The sequence below is a fragment of the Chelonia mydas genome, chromosome 8 (assembly GCF_015237465.2).
Source record: "Chelonia mydas isolate rCheMyd1 chromosome 8, rCheMyd1.pri.v2, whole genome shotgun sequence".
Taxonomy (NCBI): domain Eukaryota; kingdom Metazoa; phylum Chordata; order Testudines; family Cheloniidae; genus Chelonia; species Chelonia mydas.
The window spans coordinates 45,390,667-45,407,388 of NC_057854.1; the positions used below are offsets into that span (position 1 = coordinate 45,390,667).

Below are 16,722 nucleotides of genomic sequence, written 5' to 3' on the forward strand. Positions count from 1 at the left end.
GCTTCAGAGGGAATGAACAGAACAGGCAATCATCGAGTGATCCATCCCGTTGGCCACTCTCTGGCAGTCAGAGGTTAGGGACACCCCGAGCATGACGAATAGCCACTAATGGACCTACCATCCAGGAACTTATCTAATTCTTTTTTGAATCCTGTTATAGTTCTGGCCTTCACAACATCCCCTGGCAACAAGTTCCACAGGTTGACTGTGCATTGTGTGAAGAAATACTTCCTTTTGTTTGTTTTAAACCTATTAATTTCATTGGGTGACCATGGTTCTTGTGTTCTGAGAAGGAGTAAATAACACTTCCTTATCACTTTCTCCACACCAGTCATCATTTTATAGACCTCTATCATATTCCCCCTTAGTCATTTCTTTTCCAAGTTGAAAAGTCCCAGTCTTATTAATCTCTCCTCAGATGGAAACTGATAATTTTTGTTGCCCTTCTTTGTACCTTTTCCAATTCTAATATTGTTTTTATCTTCACTAGGATTTTGCCTTGAGTTAGCTCTTGCTTGAGTTAAGAACACACCTTTTTTTTGTAGTGAAGACAAGGCCTCAGTCCTTGTGAAAGGGAGACAATTGTTGAGATGATGGGTTTTGAAGGTCATAGATCAAAGTCTATAATGCCCAAGCAAATGGATCTTTAAAGATCATTCTCAGTGTCCTGGACAGTTCCATATTTTATGGTTCTCTCTAAGCCATGGGTGGTGCATGACTCTTGGATTTGGGGAGGCTGGGCCTGAGTGCCGAAGCACTGGGTGGGCCACTGGTGCCTGGACCGTTGCTCCACCTCCTGCTCCGCCCCGAGGCTCACCCCACTTGGCATCCTCCCCCCAGGTCCCGCCAACACTCCACCCCCACTGTGCCCCAGGCCCTGCTCCTGCTCGGCCCCCCTCCTCCAAACACTCCCCCGCCACTCACGTCTTTCTGCCCCCTCCTTCAAAGGCCCCCCCCGCTGCTCGCGCCACTGTCCGCCTCCTCCCCCGAGCCTCTCTGTCTCTCAGGGGCTGAAGAGGCATGAACGGTGGGTGGGGGGACCATGAGGGTAGAGGAGAAGAGGCGTGAGAAGTGGGCGGGGGGGAAGTGGTGGAGCGGGGATGGGAAGAGGAGCAGTGTGGGCAGGGCCATGGGGTAAGAGTGAGATGCGGGAGCAGGGCCTCAGGTGGAGTGTGGGCAGGGCCATGGCCCAGGCGCCCTTTTGGTGGTGGCACTCCTGTTCCTCAGACGTTCTTGTTAAACCCCGGATTTGTGCTGGAAATGGCCCACCTTGATTATCATACACATTGTAAGGAGAGTGATCACTTTAGATAAGCTATTACCAGCAGGAGAGTGGGGTGGGGTAGAGAAAACCTTTTGAAGTGATAAACACCCATTTTTTCATGATCTGTGTGTATAAAAACATCCTCACTGCATTTTCCACTGTTATGCATCTGATGAAGTGAGCTGTAGCTCACGAAAGCTTATGCTCAAATAAATTTGTTAGTCTCTAAGGTGCCACAAGTACTCCTTTTCTTTTTGCGAATACAGACTAACACGGCCGCTACTCTGAAACTCCAAAGGCAGTAGACTAGTGGCATGCCTCCAGAGGGAGGCACGCCACATCCTGTTTGGGGAGGCTTAGGTTCCCCTGGCCTATTATACCCAGAGAGGGAAGCAGTGAGAATTGCAACATAGCCAGGAAAGCACGAGGACGAGAGTGGGCCTCCTGGAGCTCCAGCATGGTCATGAAAGGAAATTCCTTTGGAACTTAAATGGGGTCAGCAGATAGGATCCCCCCCAGAACTAAGGTGTGGTTACTAGAGGGACACTTTGTATGCAGTGTTGTAATTGCCAGAGGATTCCCCTCCAATCATGGCAGGCATCGTTTTAACAGGCACTAGTGTAGGATGCTGCACACGCTGTTCTACCAGCAGCCTCATCAGACTGGGCTGTAATGAGAACTCTTTCAGTTTTACAATCAGTGGTTGACTCTCACTCCTGTTTTTCCTGAACTAGACAGAAGGGGAATCCAGGCACAGGAAACAGCTGCCATTTCTTCCTAGCCACAAGATGGTGCCACTGCTCTAGAGGAAAACATTAACTTCAGGTTTCAGAGTGGTCGCTGTGTTAGTCTGTATCAGGGTTAGAGCCGGATCAAATAAATCCCAAACTGTTCAAAGCCCTCCTGTTTTGTTCTGTTGCAACTCGAGCCTTGGTCCAGGTCTGTCAAAAAGTTTGTGATCCCTTTGAGCTCACTCAGATCTGGTTCCCAATAGAAATGGATCTATTTTGAGTGCTATTGTGTCAAACTGGTACCATTTCTGGGTGGTTTTGAATCTGTGTGAAACTCAGTTTCATTCAGTTTCAAAAACTTGGAGGAGGGCATGAATGAAACAAAAGAAATGTTTCAAATGAACTCCTGCGAGTCCAACCCCACTATTCAGGAGCATTGGTTAATGGCATTCTAGGGTCCTGTTAGCCACAGAAATGCATGTCTCCCTGCAATCGGAGGCATCAGTTCAGGATGTGTGGACACACCCGAGCTAGCTGGTACCAGTAGCAGTCCAGCTGCGGCAGCGTGGGCTTCAGTGTGGCCTGTACAAGCCCACCTGGCACCCTGGCTACCTACTTGGGAGGCTAAGCTGTGCTGCTGCAGCAGATTACAGCTAATACGGTATGTCTACATGTCCTGTAGTCAAACCTCTGACTGCAGTGGAGACATAGCCTCTGTCAGAAGAGTTTCCCCTGACTCTCTTCGTCACCTGTTTGGTTCCACAGAAGGAGAATTAAAAGCCAAAACCCAAACAGATAGGGAAAAAATTGCACTAAAAAAGTTGTTCTATTAATCTAGCTAGTCGGTGGAAGGAGGGTCCAGTGGTCAGAGTGTTTGTCTAGAACAGGGGTCGGCAACCTTTGAGAAGTGGTGTGCTGAGTCTTCATTTATTCACTTTAATTTAAGGTTTCGCGTGCCAGTAATACATTTTAACATTTTTTAGAAGGTCTCTCTCTATAAGTCTATATATTATATAACTAAACTATTGTCATATGTAAAGTAAACAAGGTTTTCAAAATGTTTAAGAAGCTTCATTTAAAATTAAATTAAAATGCTGATCTTACACTGCCGGCCTGCTCAGCCCGCTGCCAGCCTGGTGTTCCATTCACCTAGGCCGGCAGCGGCCTGAGCGGGGCCTGCGGCCAGGACCCCGGCTGGCCAGGGGCCGGCAGCCAGAACCCCAGACCAGCAGCGGGCTGAGTGGAGCCAGTGGCCGGGACTCCAAACTGGCAGTGGGCTGAGCGGCTCAGCCCGTTGCCATTCAGCCCGCTGCCGGTCTGGGATACCGTCCCTGCCCACGTATAATGGGTACCTACCTTCTCCCTGGTTCTAGCCCATTCTCTTCCTCTCTCTCTCTGCACTGAGCTGAGGGTGGGAGTGCACTGAGCATAGGGCTGGGGGTGAAGGAGTAGGCTGTGGGTTGGAGTGTAGGGCCTGGCCAAGAGCTAGAATGAGGGAGGGGGCTCAGGGTTGGGGCAGGAGGTTGGGATGTGGAGTGCTTACCTGGGCAGCTCCCATTTGGTGCTCAGGGTGGGGGTGGGAATGTGGGGGTGTGTGTGCAGGAGCTCCCGTTTGGTGCTCAGGATGGGGGTGGGAATGTGGGGGGTGCAAGAATCAGGGCATGGGGTGTGGGGGGTGCTGGAGTCAGGGCTGGGGTCGTGCGGGGGTGAAGGGGTCAGGGCAGAGGGCTCGGAGTATGGGGGGGGTGCAGGGGTCGGGGCTGGGGGTGTGGGCAGGGGTCGTGGGGGTGCTCCCATCCCCCTGCCCAGAGCGGCTCACGGCAGGGGACTGGAGGGGATATGCCCTGATTCCACCCCCCTTCGCAAGGCCCCGTCCCTACCTCTTCTCTGCCTCCTCCCCGGAGCCGCAAGTGCGCTGCGGCTCCGCTTCGCCCCCTCCCTCGCAAGGGCCATCAGCTGATCAGCGGCAGGGAGGGAGAGGAGGAGGGGCAGGAACCCAGCACGCTGGGGGAAGAGGCGGGGGAAGGGGGAGCTTGCCTGCCCTGCAGCAGCAGCCGCGGACCAAGCTTCTTCACCCTGTGAGGGTGGTAGAGAAGAGTGGGCCGGGGCGGGCAGGATTTTTAATGGCAGGCTGCTGCCTGCCGGGGTCCTGGCCCCGGCCTCGCTCAGCCCGCTGGGTTCGGCGGCGGGCTGAGTGGGGCCGGTGGCTGGGACCCGACAGGCAGCAGTGTGCTATTAAAAATTGGCTCGCATGCCGTCTTTGGCACGCGTGCCATAGGTTGCCAACCCCGGATCTAGAACTTGAGAGACCTGAGTCCCTGCTCCTCCACAGACTTTCCATGTGACTTTGGGCAAGTCACTTGATCTCGAGGGCCCAGATCCTCAAAGGTATTTAGGCTCCTCACTTCCTGAAAGCTCTAGCTGAGGTGCCTCAATTTCCCCATCTGTAAAATTGGGATAACAGCATTGCCTTGCCTCACAGCATTGTTGTGATGATAAATACAGCAAAATACTGCAAGGCACTCAGAGGCTCTGGTGACAGGGATAGATAGAGGGGCTACCTCCCCCTGTTCAGCAGTGATGTTACTGACTGGAGCATCACGCCTTGAATATGGAATAGAATAAGTAGCATTTTGTACTGTTTGATTAGATGCTGCTGCTTCTTGGCAACTTCAGCCATCAGCCTGCTGGCAGTAGGAAGCTGGTTCAACCCTGGGAACATAAGAGAAACCAGAGAACATACTAGCACTTTTCACAGATGATCCCGAAGTCCTCAAACCAGTCAGTCCACTCTGAGCTCCTTCACTGATTACATCGGAGGCTGGACATATTTAGCAAGAGCTGAGCTAAGTATTAGGAGCCAGATCCTCAGCTGGTTCAAATCAACACTGCTCCACTGAAACAAGCAGAGCTAGGTGAGTTTACGCAGCTGAGGCTCGAAGTCATGTGTCGCAGAGAAGCTAGTGTGTTGATTCTTTGTGGAATTATGCTCTGTCTAGGGTCACATTCTACTAATGGCACCACAGCTAGTGGGAGGAGCTAGCTGGGACTGTACACAGGTGGCCAGCTCACACTGCCGTGGTTACGCTGCTATTTTAAGCGCACCAGCTAGATCAAAGCTAGCGTGTGTACGTCTGTGCGAGCTAGGAAGTACAGACAAACCCTCAGTCTGCCTACCTTTAAAGACCCTTGTGGCCCAACGAGCCTGGAGTTCCGTTCCTGCCATGATGGAGCCACTTAGCTGTATAAGGCCAAGGACAACCAGCGTCGGCTTCTCCAGAGTGGGTGGGAAGATGTATTTGTAAAGGGCGTACTTTCTTCTGCAGATGTTGCGAACAGACTCTTCAAGGAAGGGAAAAGAGAAAGTATATCCGGTCGCAAAGACCACCACGTCGATGTTCTCCTCTACGGTCTCATCTTCAAAAACAGCTGAGCTTTCCGTAAACTCCTTCACATTTGGTTTTACAACAACAGCACCGCAGAGGATGCAGCTTGGCAGTTCGTCATTCACAATCAAGCTTAGGTTTGGACTGCCACATAGAAGGAAGGGAGAGAGAGAGAGAGATTGAGTGCAGTGTTTGCTCTGACATGGGGTGTGAAAAGAACCAAAGCAGAGCTGGAATTCTGGCTACACTACAATGAATTGTGAGGTGTGGAAGAGCTAATGAGGTAAGACCAGACATGGAGCAGGTAGGTGCTCAGAGGTGAGGTGTGTAGATGGGGAAATGTGGAGGGAACTTGCCCTGTTCTGTGGATAAGCAGAAGCAGGCAGAATCCAGATCTGTCTCTCCAGTACCAGCTGGGTCTACCATTTGTCAGCTAGATTATCTCTTGCACCAAGGTGTACTTCATGTAGAAGAGGACGGGGAACGGTTGGTGAGCTGGTATAGCTTCCTGATCCTCAAGGCGCTGTGGCATAAGTTAGAGCTGCCTAATTTTGCTCTAACTTATGACAGCTGGCTCTGATCCCTAGGCACCGCACTGCAACTGGGCCAGGAGGAAGAGAGCTGTGCTCCATCCAATCCGCATCCCACCTGGGTTGTGGGCGGGGTGGTCAGTGGAGAAGCTGGCTGTGCTGGCTTCATGCCCACTGAGAGTCAGCTGGCCAGGTGTAGTCAGATTCCATCTTCTTCATGCTGCTCAGGCTGTGCAAAGGAGAATCTAGCCTTACAATGGTGTTTTTCATGTCAACAGTAATGTTTCTTTGAGTGGAAAGCTGAGCCAGCAACTCATGTTATGTAGACCAGTGCTACTCAAAGCGGTGGCCCGCGGACCAGTGCCGGTCTGTGAGCCGTTGGCTGCCGGTCTGCGTGCACATTGGGAAAAAAATGGCCAGTCCCCTACATCCGATAGCTTGAGAAGGCACTGCTGTAGACAACCAAAACAGCACTCAGAACTTAGTGATCCTAAATTCCTGTCACTGAGCTAGGCTGAATTTGAACTACTGACCTAGATGCCAAAGGGTCTTTGTCAGCCTCCTGAGTAGGGTTGGGCAAATCACTCATTTTTCAGTTTGGAGGTTGAACAGAAAAATTGGAAAAAAAAAATACTTTCAGGTTGAACTGAAACCATTTTTTTCCCCTCAACAAAACAACCCTCATCCCAAAACAGCTCCCAAAACACAGTTTCGGATCGAACAAAACATTTTGTTCAACCTGAAACAATTGTTTTCATTTTGTTTTTAGTTTGGGGGGGGGGGGTGTTAAATGTTTTTTAATGTTCTTTTAAAATTAAATCGACATAAATTCCAAAAGAAAACCACTTTCTAAAAAGTGGAAACATTTCAATTTGAATACGCTAAAATAAAAACATTTTGATTTTTCCAAAAATTTAGTTTTTTCATTTTTTGGCCGAAACTATTTGTCAAATTCGACCCGCATTAACGAATAGTTTCAGTTGACCAAATCTGCATTTTTGCAGTGAAAAAACTTTGCATAAAAATATTCACCTCACTCTACTCCCGAGCTATCCAGTCTCCTGCCTTCTGCAGGGTAATGTTCTAAGTCCTTAAATTATAGATCCAAATGGGAGTCTGTTACACTGTTATCCAGAAGGGGCAGCTGTCAATCTGATAGATTCACACAAAAGTATGACATGGAAACAAATGTGAAAAATTGCCACCATTGGCAGATAGGTGTTAATCCCTAAACTAGAAGTGCCTATGAGCACGGCAGTGTAGGGCTTTGCTAGTCTGTAACTATTCCCCAAATGAAATGGGAGATTTACACTGAAAACAAAGAAAGCACCTTTTCTGAGGAATCAAGCCATAATTTGCATGGTCAAACCACGTATTGAACTTCTTCATCCTCAGCAGTCTCATGAGGGCTGATGGGAGGAAGTTTTCGAGACAGTTGTAAAAGCGAGTGGTGTGCATCATGTCAAGAGGAAAGCCATGGTCTGAAATACGACTAATCACCCACGTGCCACTTCTGGTGCTGAGAAACACCTGGAAAATAATTGAGGCTTGAGAAATGTATTGCCCGGGAATCTGGTTTCCTTTTTTTGTTCTCGCTGTCAAATCATATCTTGCATGTTTGCTAGGAGGTCTTCAGCATGAAAGGGTAGAGAGCTAACCAGAATATCCCAAGATAAGGAGGTTGAGGTAAGGAACCAGGCTCCAGATTAACAAGTCAGTTCAGTGTCTCTCTCTGACTCCTAGTGGCTGCAAAACCACCAGTTTATCTGCTGAACTGACTTGCAGAACAGTCCAGGAAATTGAAGTGTATCTTTTTATAGCCCTTGATCTGAACCTCCATGCAATTCGCAATGCCTAATCTCGGCATGTCCTCGGCTACTAATTTGTTCACGCCATTCTAATATCATCTGGCATCCTTCCTGAGGCACTTTCCAAGGGCAGTAATTAGGGTTTTTGAAGAGCTCAAGATACTAGCTATGTTTCCTGACTTGGGGGATGGGTGGGAGAATAGTCACAGGCCCTGCTCATGAGTGCAGGACTGTCAGTGAAACCTTTGCAACATTCTGCTTTCCATTTCTTTCAAAGAAGGCTCCTTCGCAGCCTACACAAAGGATTCTGGGGCACATCTAGGACTGAAGGTGCCAGGTTGCATGTGGCTGATCTGGAATCAGCAAAGCTACTTTGGAGATGGAACTGGGTAGGTGTGAGATGGGACAAAAAAGGATGGTGGAATTAAAGGAAGAAAACTGTCAGGGAGGGAGGGGATGGTTGGTGGTCACAGGAAGAGGTGCTTTCTGTCCAGGAACCTTTGATCTACTTAGAATTCTTTGCCAATTGCATACATTCTGGTTTCAAAAGGGTAGCATGTGTATTTGGGGCAACTCACTCTACAAGTAGTAACAGTAGATATTGTAGTTATAGTGTTGAGAGAGAAACCACGATCAGCATGGCTGGTGCTGCCCAGGATTTGATCTGCCTTTGCTTGTGGCCCATTGGACTTTTGTTACAGCCACCCCAAAGTGACAGTGTGTGTGCATGAGGAACTCAGACTGCAAATCTCTACACCATCCCAGAGCTGTACCTGAGCAGCCACCCGACTGATCTCCACGGCGATATCTCCTCCAGAATTCCCAACACCGAGCACAAGGACTCTCTTCCCTTGGAAACTGGCAGAGTCTTTGTATTCCCAGCTATGGAGATACTGGCCTCTAAAGCGATTTTCTATACCTGTGAAGAAAGCAGGGAGATCTCCTGCCATTAGATAAATGTGCTTGTTACACTGAGACAATTCTGCCTGGACAGTATTGCTTTTGACCCTTAATTCCTGTTGAATGACGCTAGTCTTCCCTCTTCGTGTCCAAACATTTTTCCTTAAGTGTCAGATTCAAGTGCACTTGAGATCAGTGGGAGTCTTTCCATTGATTTCACTGGGTGATGTGTGGAGTCCTGAGTACTCTGAAAGGATCCAATACCCTATCCTTCTGGGCCCCCTGGTTTTTATTCCTATGCCAAGACAATGCCACCTTTTTAAATCTGGAGTTGCTAATACGTTGACATCAATGTTTCATTTTCATCATGCTCCTCTCATGCGGAGTAGGTTCAACTCAGGCCTGGGGGTTTGCAGAGATCATGGAATATATACAAATAATAACAATGAATTGTTTTAGCTTATATATTAGTATCAGAGGGGTAGCCGTGTTAGTCTGTGTCCACAAAAACAACAAGGGGTCCGGTGGCACCTTAAAGACTAACAGATTTACTTAGGCATAAACTTTTGTGGTAAAAAACCCCACTTACATCAAAGAAGTGGGGTTTTTTAATCCACGAAAGTTTATGCCTAAATAAATCTGTTAGTCTTTTAGGTGCCACCGGAATCCTCATTGTTTTTCTTATATATTAGTGATTTCCATCATCATCATCCTTCAGAATCTTTTGCAAATTCTGTGCTAGGTCCTCAGCTGATATATATCAGCAAAGCTCCATTGACTTCAATAGCTACACCAATTTACACCAGCTGAGGATCTGGCCCTTTAGATTTTCATCTTGTCATGGGAGAAGGTGCGGCCAATTGCATGTTCCTTTAAGGGGCTATGAAATCTTCCCCCCTGTGGATTCTAATCACTGCAGGTGGGGCTTCCCAAAGTGAGGCATGGCAGAAAACTCATGGAAAATGGGTCAGACTGATTTTCTCCTTAGTTGCAAAGCCATACATTTTCTCCCTGTAGATCTGGGAAGCTGTGTATTAGCTCTACTCTGCGATGTCATCCTGGTGATCCCTCAGGCAGTCAGTTTCAGTTTGTGCTTTACCTGCATCACATTAAACCACCCTCATAGCTGGGGCTAATTAATAACCTCGTTGGCAGCCTCATTAGCGAGGCAAGGGCTGAAAGGACATTAGAAATAAAATATCCTCTTACTACAGAGACCATCTCTTCTAGGCAGATCAGAAGGACACAGGCAGGGCACTGCAGGGAAGCACACAGGGAGTCATATTCCAGTCCATAAATGAATTCACCTTATTCACTAATGCTGGTATTCATCCCGCCACAGACTGCTTCGCCAGGGCTGAATTTCACCCCACAAGCCATGTAGCTTTCTGTAATATGTTCAGCTGTAAATGCAGGACTCACCAGGGAAAGAATCCAGTGGTAAATGGGGCTTTGCATAGTGGCCACTGCAAACCATAACAGCGTCAAAAATGGCCGACTCAACCGTCCCATCAGTCTCGGTGACAACATCCCACTGGCCAGTGGTGGAGAAATCTGGGCGTTTCTTTACACTGTGAACTGTGGTCTTACAGGAAACCACATGAAAATCAAAACACCATTATGGATTGTTCTTTATGGTAAATGGGTTCCATGTGTGAATCGTTAGACCCAGATCCCCAAAGATATTTGGGTTCCTAAATCCCACTGGGAGTTATGAACTCCACTGGGAGTTAGGCATCTACAGACCTTTGAGGATCTGGGCCTGAGTGCTCGGCTAAGCCTGGAAGTACAGACATTGCTTTCGTCTGTAAGTGTGCAGGACCCCTGCTCCAGCCCCTTTGCACCAGGGCAGTAATGCTAAGGAGCTGAAAAGGGTAGCTGAGGGGTGTGACCTGTCACCAGACACCATAGATTAGGGCAGCCTTGAGCCTCCTTTCGCTAGCACTGGGGGTCAGACTTCCAGCCTAGCTACCTCTAGGATTGGGGGAGCACAAAGGTGACATTAAATGTTAAGCCGTCTTTGTCCCCACATCGTCTTTGGGTCCTGCACCAAACGTAGCTTGGGCAGACCTGAAGGCCTGGCATGTCAACTGCAGCGCTGCACACACACAAACCTTTGACTTCCTTCTTACCTTGAAACGTATGTATCTGAGAAGGCTGAAGTGCTCGGCGTACATTCTGAAATACTCCAGGAGCCTGGAGTGTTTCATGTAGTTGGGGAAATCCTCTGGGAAGGGGAAGTCGCTGAAACACATCATCTCCTTGGAGGTGTTGGTTATCACCGATCTGTAGACGCTGATCCTCTCAGCTTCCTGTGTCAAATGCAAAATATGCAACATGTTGTCAAAAAGTGACTGATTGAGAGGGAGTTACTTGACTTGGGTCATCAAAGCAGGGTTAAACAGCCCACTGGTACACAGAACAGACACATGGGTTCCACGCCACCACCTCAGGACTTGTCTACACTGGGAAATTATTCCAGAATAAGGTAGGGGGTGAATTCATAGGTGCCGACTCCGTGGGTGCTCCGGGGCTGGAGCACCCACAGGGAAAATTGGTGGGTGCTCTGCACCCACCGGCAGCCAAGCTCCCTGCCCTGCCCCCCCACCCCAGCTCACCTCCGCTCCGCCTCCTCCCATGAGCGCGCCACATTGCCGCTTCTCCTCCCAGCGCTTGCCGCCACAAAACAGCTGTTTCATGGTGTAAAAAGCTCCAGAAGGGAGGGAGGGAGGGAGGAGGAGCGGGAATGCAGCATGCTCAGGGGAGGAGGTGGGGAAGAGGTGGGGCTGGGGCGGGGATTTGGGGAAGGAGTTCAGTAGGGGGCAGGAAGGGGGAAGGGTTGGGGCAGGGATTTTGGGGAAGGGGTTGGAATGGGGGCGGGGGCAGGCAGGGGGTCAAGCACTCACCAGTGCCAGGAGAAGTTGGCGCCTATGGGTGAATTTAAAGGGCTATAGCTGTTCTGGAATAACTCTATGTGGACACTCTTATTTTGGAAGAAGAGTGCCTTTTCTGGTTTAGCTTAATCCACTTTCAAAGTGGATTCAGATAACACAGAAAAAAAACCCCCAACAACAAAAACAAACCAGACATGCTTATTCCAGAGTAAGTGTGTCCATATGGGAGGCTATTCCAGAATGTTTTGGGGTTTTTTTTTGCAGTAACTACTCTGGTCAATTTCCCCATGTAGACAAGCCCTCAGTCTCCTCATATCCCTGTCTTTGTCATGGTGTTATTGAGGGACTGGATACACCTGATTTCCAGACTCTGGTGCATTGCTCCAGTGTAAGTACTGACTTTACTGGGGAAGAGTAGATACATGTATGCCAGAGACTATGGCTCTTGTCATTCCATCTCCTTATCCCTGTGAAGTCGGAAAGGGAAGCCCAATGAGTCAGGTCTGAAAATTTGCCTAGGTCCATGGGTACAGTCTCTTCCTTGGCTGCAAATGTAAACTATGGTAATATTCAAAACAACACATAACAAGGTGTTTATTTTGGACCAGGCTAAGAAGTCACTGGATAAGGAAATCCCACTCACTGTGAACCTCCAGAGGCCCCCGATGTCATGACTTTGCTCAAAGCAGGTGGGCTCCAGCCCCTCATCCAGACAGCACTTGATGGAGGCCAGTCCACTGGACCCAGCTCCAATGATTGCCACCCTCTGGACCATGCTGTGCTGTATCAGGAGAGAGTCAAGTTGGTGTCAAAGTTGCTCTCTGGAACTCCTTCAGTGCCTCGCATTGTGAGAGCTTAAGCTGGAGTACGGCAGGGAAATAAATGATTAAGTAGCTGGAATTTCTGCAGCTCAGTAAAGGACAAAGGTTAATACGTAGGTCCAAATTTGTATTGCTGTGCTGCTGCAACAATAGGGATTTTTCAGGGCAGGGAGTAGGGCCGGCCTTAAGGAAAATGGCGCCCTGGGTGAACTTGTATTTTGGTGTTCCTGGCCCCCATGGGCAAGGTGCTCCGCCCCATTGCCCCTGGCTCCTGTGGGCTCCCCACCCCCCAGGCCCCTGCTGCCTCCTTCAATGCTTAATTTGTATTGGAAGAGGTGCCGTGACTCAGCCCCAGCAAGCCCCTGCACAAATTAAGAACTGGCCGGGTGGCTGGAGAGTGGTGGCAGCTGGCTGGGCGCCTAGCTCTGAAGGCAGTGCCACTGTCAGCAGCAGTGGAGAAATAAGGGTGGCTTGGTATACGGTGTACTGCCACCCCTACTTTGTGCTGCACTGTTCCTTCTGCGCCCCTAACCCCTTTGCTCCCCTGTGCCCCTAACCCCTGCTGCGCCCATGTGGGGAAACTGACCTGGATACATGGAGTGGCTGGCATTGCTGCTCGCTCCCACCTCAAATGCTGCTCCTCTGTGCCCCCCTAAGGGGCTGTGAGCAAGAAGCAATGTCAGGGCTCTCTGAATCCAGATTACTTTCCCCACCTGGGCTGCACAAGGGGAGGGCAGCAGCTCCTGATGCTCGCTTCACAGCACAGCCCAGGTGGGGAAAATGACCTGGATGCATGGAGTGCTTGATGTTGCTCTTCACTCTCCCTCCCTTCACAGACACCTAGGGAGGAGTTGGGAGAGCAGTATCTGTGCATCACCACTCGTCCTCCCTCCCCATTGCACGGGGAGGAAGCAGGGAGAAATCCGGGCACTCCCCCACCCCATGCGTTGCCTCTGTGAGTTTGTGGCGCTCCCCTGCCAGCCAGCAGTGTGTGCTTCTGTACTGCTGCACCGAACCCCCCTGACCACAGCGCCCTGGGCTCAGGTGGCCCACCCCTAAGGCTGGTCCTAGCAGGGAGAATGTCCTTAGGACTAAAGGCAATGCCCATCTGTGACTAACAACTGTGGTTAACTTAACACCCCTGCTTTTCAGCAGCACCAGGCACTGGTGTCTTTTAAACCCTGGCCAAAATGTTCAAGTCTGGCTTGCCTGAAGTCAGCCTCTTGAATCCGTAAGTGGGCCCGGCAGCAAACTAAGATTTATGGATGATAAGTATCGGGGATAGCCGTGTTAGTCCGTATCCACAAAAACAACAAGGAGTCCGGTGGCACCTTAAAGACTAACAGATTTATTTGAGCATAAGCTTTCATTGGTAAAAACCCCACTTCTTCAAATGCATGGAGTGAAAATTACAGATGCAGACACAAATATACTGATACATGAAGCGAAGGGAGTTACCTCACAAGTGGAGAACTAGTGTTGACAGGGCCAATTTGATCAGAGTGGATGTAGTCCACTCCCAATAAGATTTATGGATGAAATCCTGGTCCCACTGCAGTCAAAAGCAAAACTCCCATTGATTTCAATGGGGCCAGGATTTCGCCCCATATGGCCAATTGCTAAAATTATGTTTGAGGACTCATGCGAAAGGCAAAGGGGTGGAAGCTCTTTTGTGGAGGAAAACCTTCCCAGGCACTTTCAGACCCAGCCACCAGCTCAGGGGATGAAGTAGCCATTGGGGTGAGACATGGACATTAAGATCCAGTGACAGTTTGGAACTGCTCTGCAATAATTTATGAATGCTGTAGGTTGACCTGGTTATTGGGATGGTCACTGTAGGAAGATAGTGGGTTAGTCTAATAGGGGCCTGTCAGAAAAGACAAGCAGAAAGAGCAAGAATGGCTCAGGATAAGCCACCCCTCAGTAAACAATTAAGGGCTGTTAGAATCAATGCCCAAACTATTAGCTTTGAAGATTCGGCCTCCTGGCAACCTATAGAACTGGTTGGGACCATGAAAGGAAAGGGGTCATGAGTACAGAAGACCAAAGGAACTTTCTCTCCAGGCTGGAGCAGTAGTTGTTTGAGAGAATCCGACTGAGAGCCAGTCACCCACTGAGGGGTGCCTGAGGAAGTGAAGCCTGCCTAGTGTAACTGGGATAATGGTCCCGCTATTGTGGGGAACTTTCCTGGTTTCTGCACTACCCCAGTGAAATGGGCTAGTGAAAGGATCTGAGTCCTCGCTCCCACTCCCTTCACCCAGAGGCCTGCCTGACCTCAAGGGCTCCCCTTTCACTCTCCTGTGTGGCAGAGTCCACGTAACCCCAACAAGGCTGGGCCCAGAATTCCTGTGGGGCTCGACCCCCAATTGTGTCATGGTCACTCAAGACAGGGGCTAGGGTGTCCCCATGCCAGGGTGCTCTCTCCTCACTGGCTGCTTCCCTGACACACTCAGCACTGCTCTAAGTTTAAACCAAATACAATTAAAGAGCAACTGGAAGAATGGAAACAGTTAAAGGAAGCAGGCCCCTCATGGGCACAGGGAACACCATGAATAGCAGTGTCTGGGACATAAGGAAAGTTCAGTCCGTTCCTCACACCTCCCAGGACTCCCTACCAGGCCCTGGCAGTGCTGTGGTGATACCACAGATCAGACACTGCTCTGGTGGTGGATACATGCTCTCAGGCTCTAGTGAGATCCTTCTTCCCAGCATCGGCCCTCCCATCCAGGGGCATGTCCCCACTCCGACCGCAGCCTCAAGGCTTCTTGTCTGGCGCCATCTCCCTCTTCTGGGCCCTCACTGCCCAGGGTCCCTCATCGCCCTTCTCAGCTGCTCGCCTCTCTCCGCTCCAGTGTTACTTGTGACCTGTCCGGTGGCTGCTCTCTGGCTCTGTGGCTCCCACTGCAGCTCAGCCCTGGCTCACCCTCGGCGTGGCTGGTCTGTGCTGCCCCAGCTCCTGGCTACGGGCTGCTCTAGCTCCCTCTCTAGCTTACTTCTGCCTCCAGCTCAGCTCTGGCCCCCCCAGCTCAGTGCTGCTGCTGCTATCTCCTTGGCTCTGCTCTGGCAGCCCCAGCTCACACGGAGGGGGCCCAGGCTCTTGACTCACTCTTTGGCCTGCTCACCCTGTCAAGCTGGCTGATTTGGAGAACAAGCCTCTCCCCAGTGGCCCTGGGGACTATCAGTCTCAGGATCCTGAGTCCTCTTTGGCCCTTCCCCTTTCTCCTGGTGTGGGAGAGGGTCAGCCAAAGTCTCACTAACCCACTAAGTTCCAGTAGGGGGCCAGCAACCCCAACATTAGGTTACCATCCACCACATAGGTTGGAGGGACTGCCAAGATGGACGTGTGTAGGCGGTTTTCAATCCTTTTTCTCTCGGGTCTTTGTTCCTGCTGCAAAACAGACGATGCTTTGGGTGAAGCCAATGCTCTGACTGTACGAACACTGGTCACAGATTCCCAAAGGGAAGGACCCCGGGTGCTGAACCTAGTCGGTCCTGTTGCGTAAACATGGTTGTCACACAGGGTGCTTTAGCCTAGCGCCCAATCTCAAGAGTGGGTGAAGTGGCTGATTCCACCCCAGGAGTGGTGAAGGCTGGAAGCCTGGTGCCTGAGGGGATGCACTCGGAGAGACCAGAAAAGTGAAAGAGCAGCAGCCAGTCCTGTAACTGGGATATCATCTAGCTCTCAAACTATCACCCGTGTGGAGTAGGCGGTAATCTCCTGGAATGCGTTTGCCTGCCTTGACAATAGGAGGTCGTTAGCTAACCAGGACTCCTATATTAGGCAATAGGATAATGGATTCCGACTGGAATAGCAGGGTGTCTTTTACACTTAAAACAAGACACACTCGCACAGCAGGAAGCCGGCAAGGACAGACTATCAGCTGTGACCAGCGTGGGGCACAGGAGGATCGTTGCTTATAAGAGAATGAAAAGGTTCCTGTAACGACCCCTGGAAGTAGGCCATCATGGGGTGGCCTTGGGGCCAGGCAACCCCGAGCAGTGTTGAGTGTTTAAGTTTGTTTTCTGTTTGTCCCCTTGCTTGTAACCAGTGGTGAGCTGGAGCCGGTTCGCACTGGTTCGCGTGAACCGGTTGTTAAATTTTGAAGCAGTTTTAGAACCGGTTGTTAACCCGTTTCCCTGCAGGGGGCGCTGAGGCTTTGATGGGCTCCGGCCGGGAAGTGATGTAATTCCTCCTGCGGCCGCCGGGGGCGCTGCACTGCGGGAGCCATGTGGGCTGCCGCCTGACCCTGGGCACGAGCCCTGTTGCTGCTGCTGCTCCCCTGGCCCTGGGGCTCCCGATGCTGCCTGGTGGGTCCCCGACTGCTCTGCTGGGCCTGGGCTGCGTCCTGCTGCTCTCCCCGTGATACCCACCACCCTGCCCGCAGCCA

The 16,722-nt window shown here is 50.4% G+C and overlaps 1 protein-coding gene across 9 annotated transcripts in view; it reads right to left on the reverse strand.

The window, feature by feature from the left end:
• Positions 1-16,722, reverse strand: part of LOC102936435 (dimethylaniline monooxygenase [N-oxide-forming] 4) — a 30,641-nt gene that overhangs the window by 3,510 nt on the left and 10,409 nt on the right. For 5 of the 9 annotated variants that reach the window (XM_043520953.1, XM_043520952.1, XM_043520951.1 and 2 more), the window contains 7 exons: positions 12,157-12,294; positions 10,752-10,931; positions 10,042-10,204; positions 8,493-8,638; positions 7,242-7,441; positions 5,173-5,525; positions 4,635-4,707 (listed from right to left, as the gene is read on the reverse strand). In XM_043520953.1, the coding sequence (XP_043376888.1) occupies positions 4,635-4,707; positions 5,173-5,525; positions 7,242-7,441; positions 8,493-8,638; positions 10,042-10,204; positions 10,752-10,931; positions 12,157-12,288 (1,247 nt within the window). In that variant the 5' untranslated portion in view covers positions 12,289-12,294. Of the gene's footprint in view, positions 1-4,599; positions 4,708-5,172; positions 5,526-7,241; positions 7,442-8,492; positions 8,639-10,041; positions 10,205-10,751; positions 10,932-12,156; positions 12,374-16,722 lie in introns of all 9 variants that reach the window. The other 4 variants (XM_037907658.2, XM_043520954.1, XM_037907656.2 and 1 more) reach the window with 3 other exon arrangements.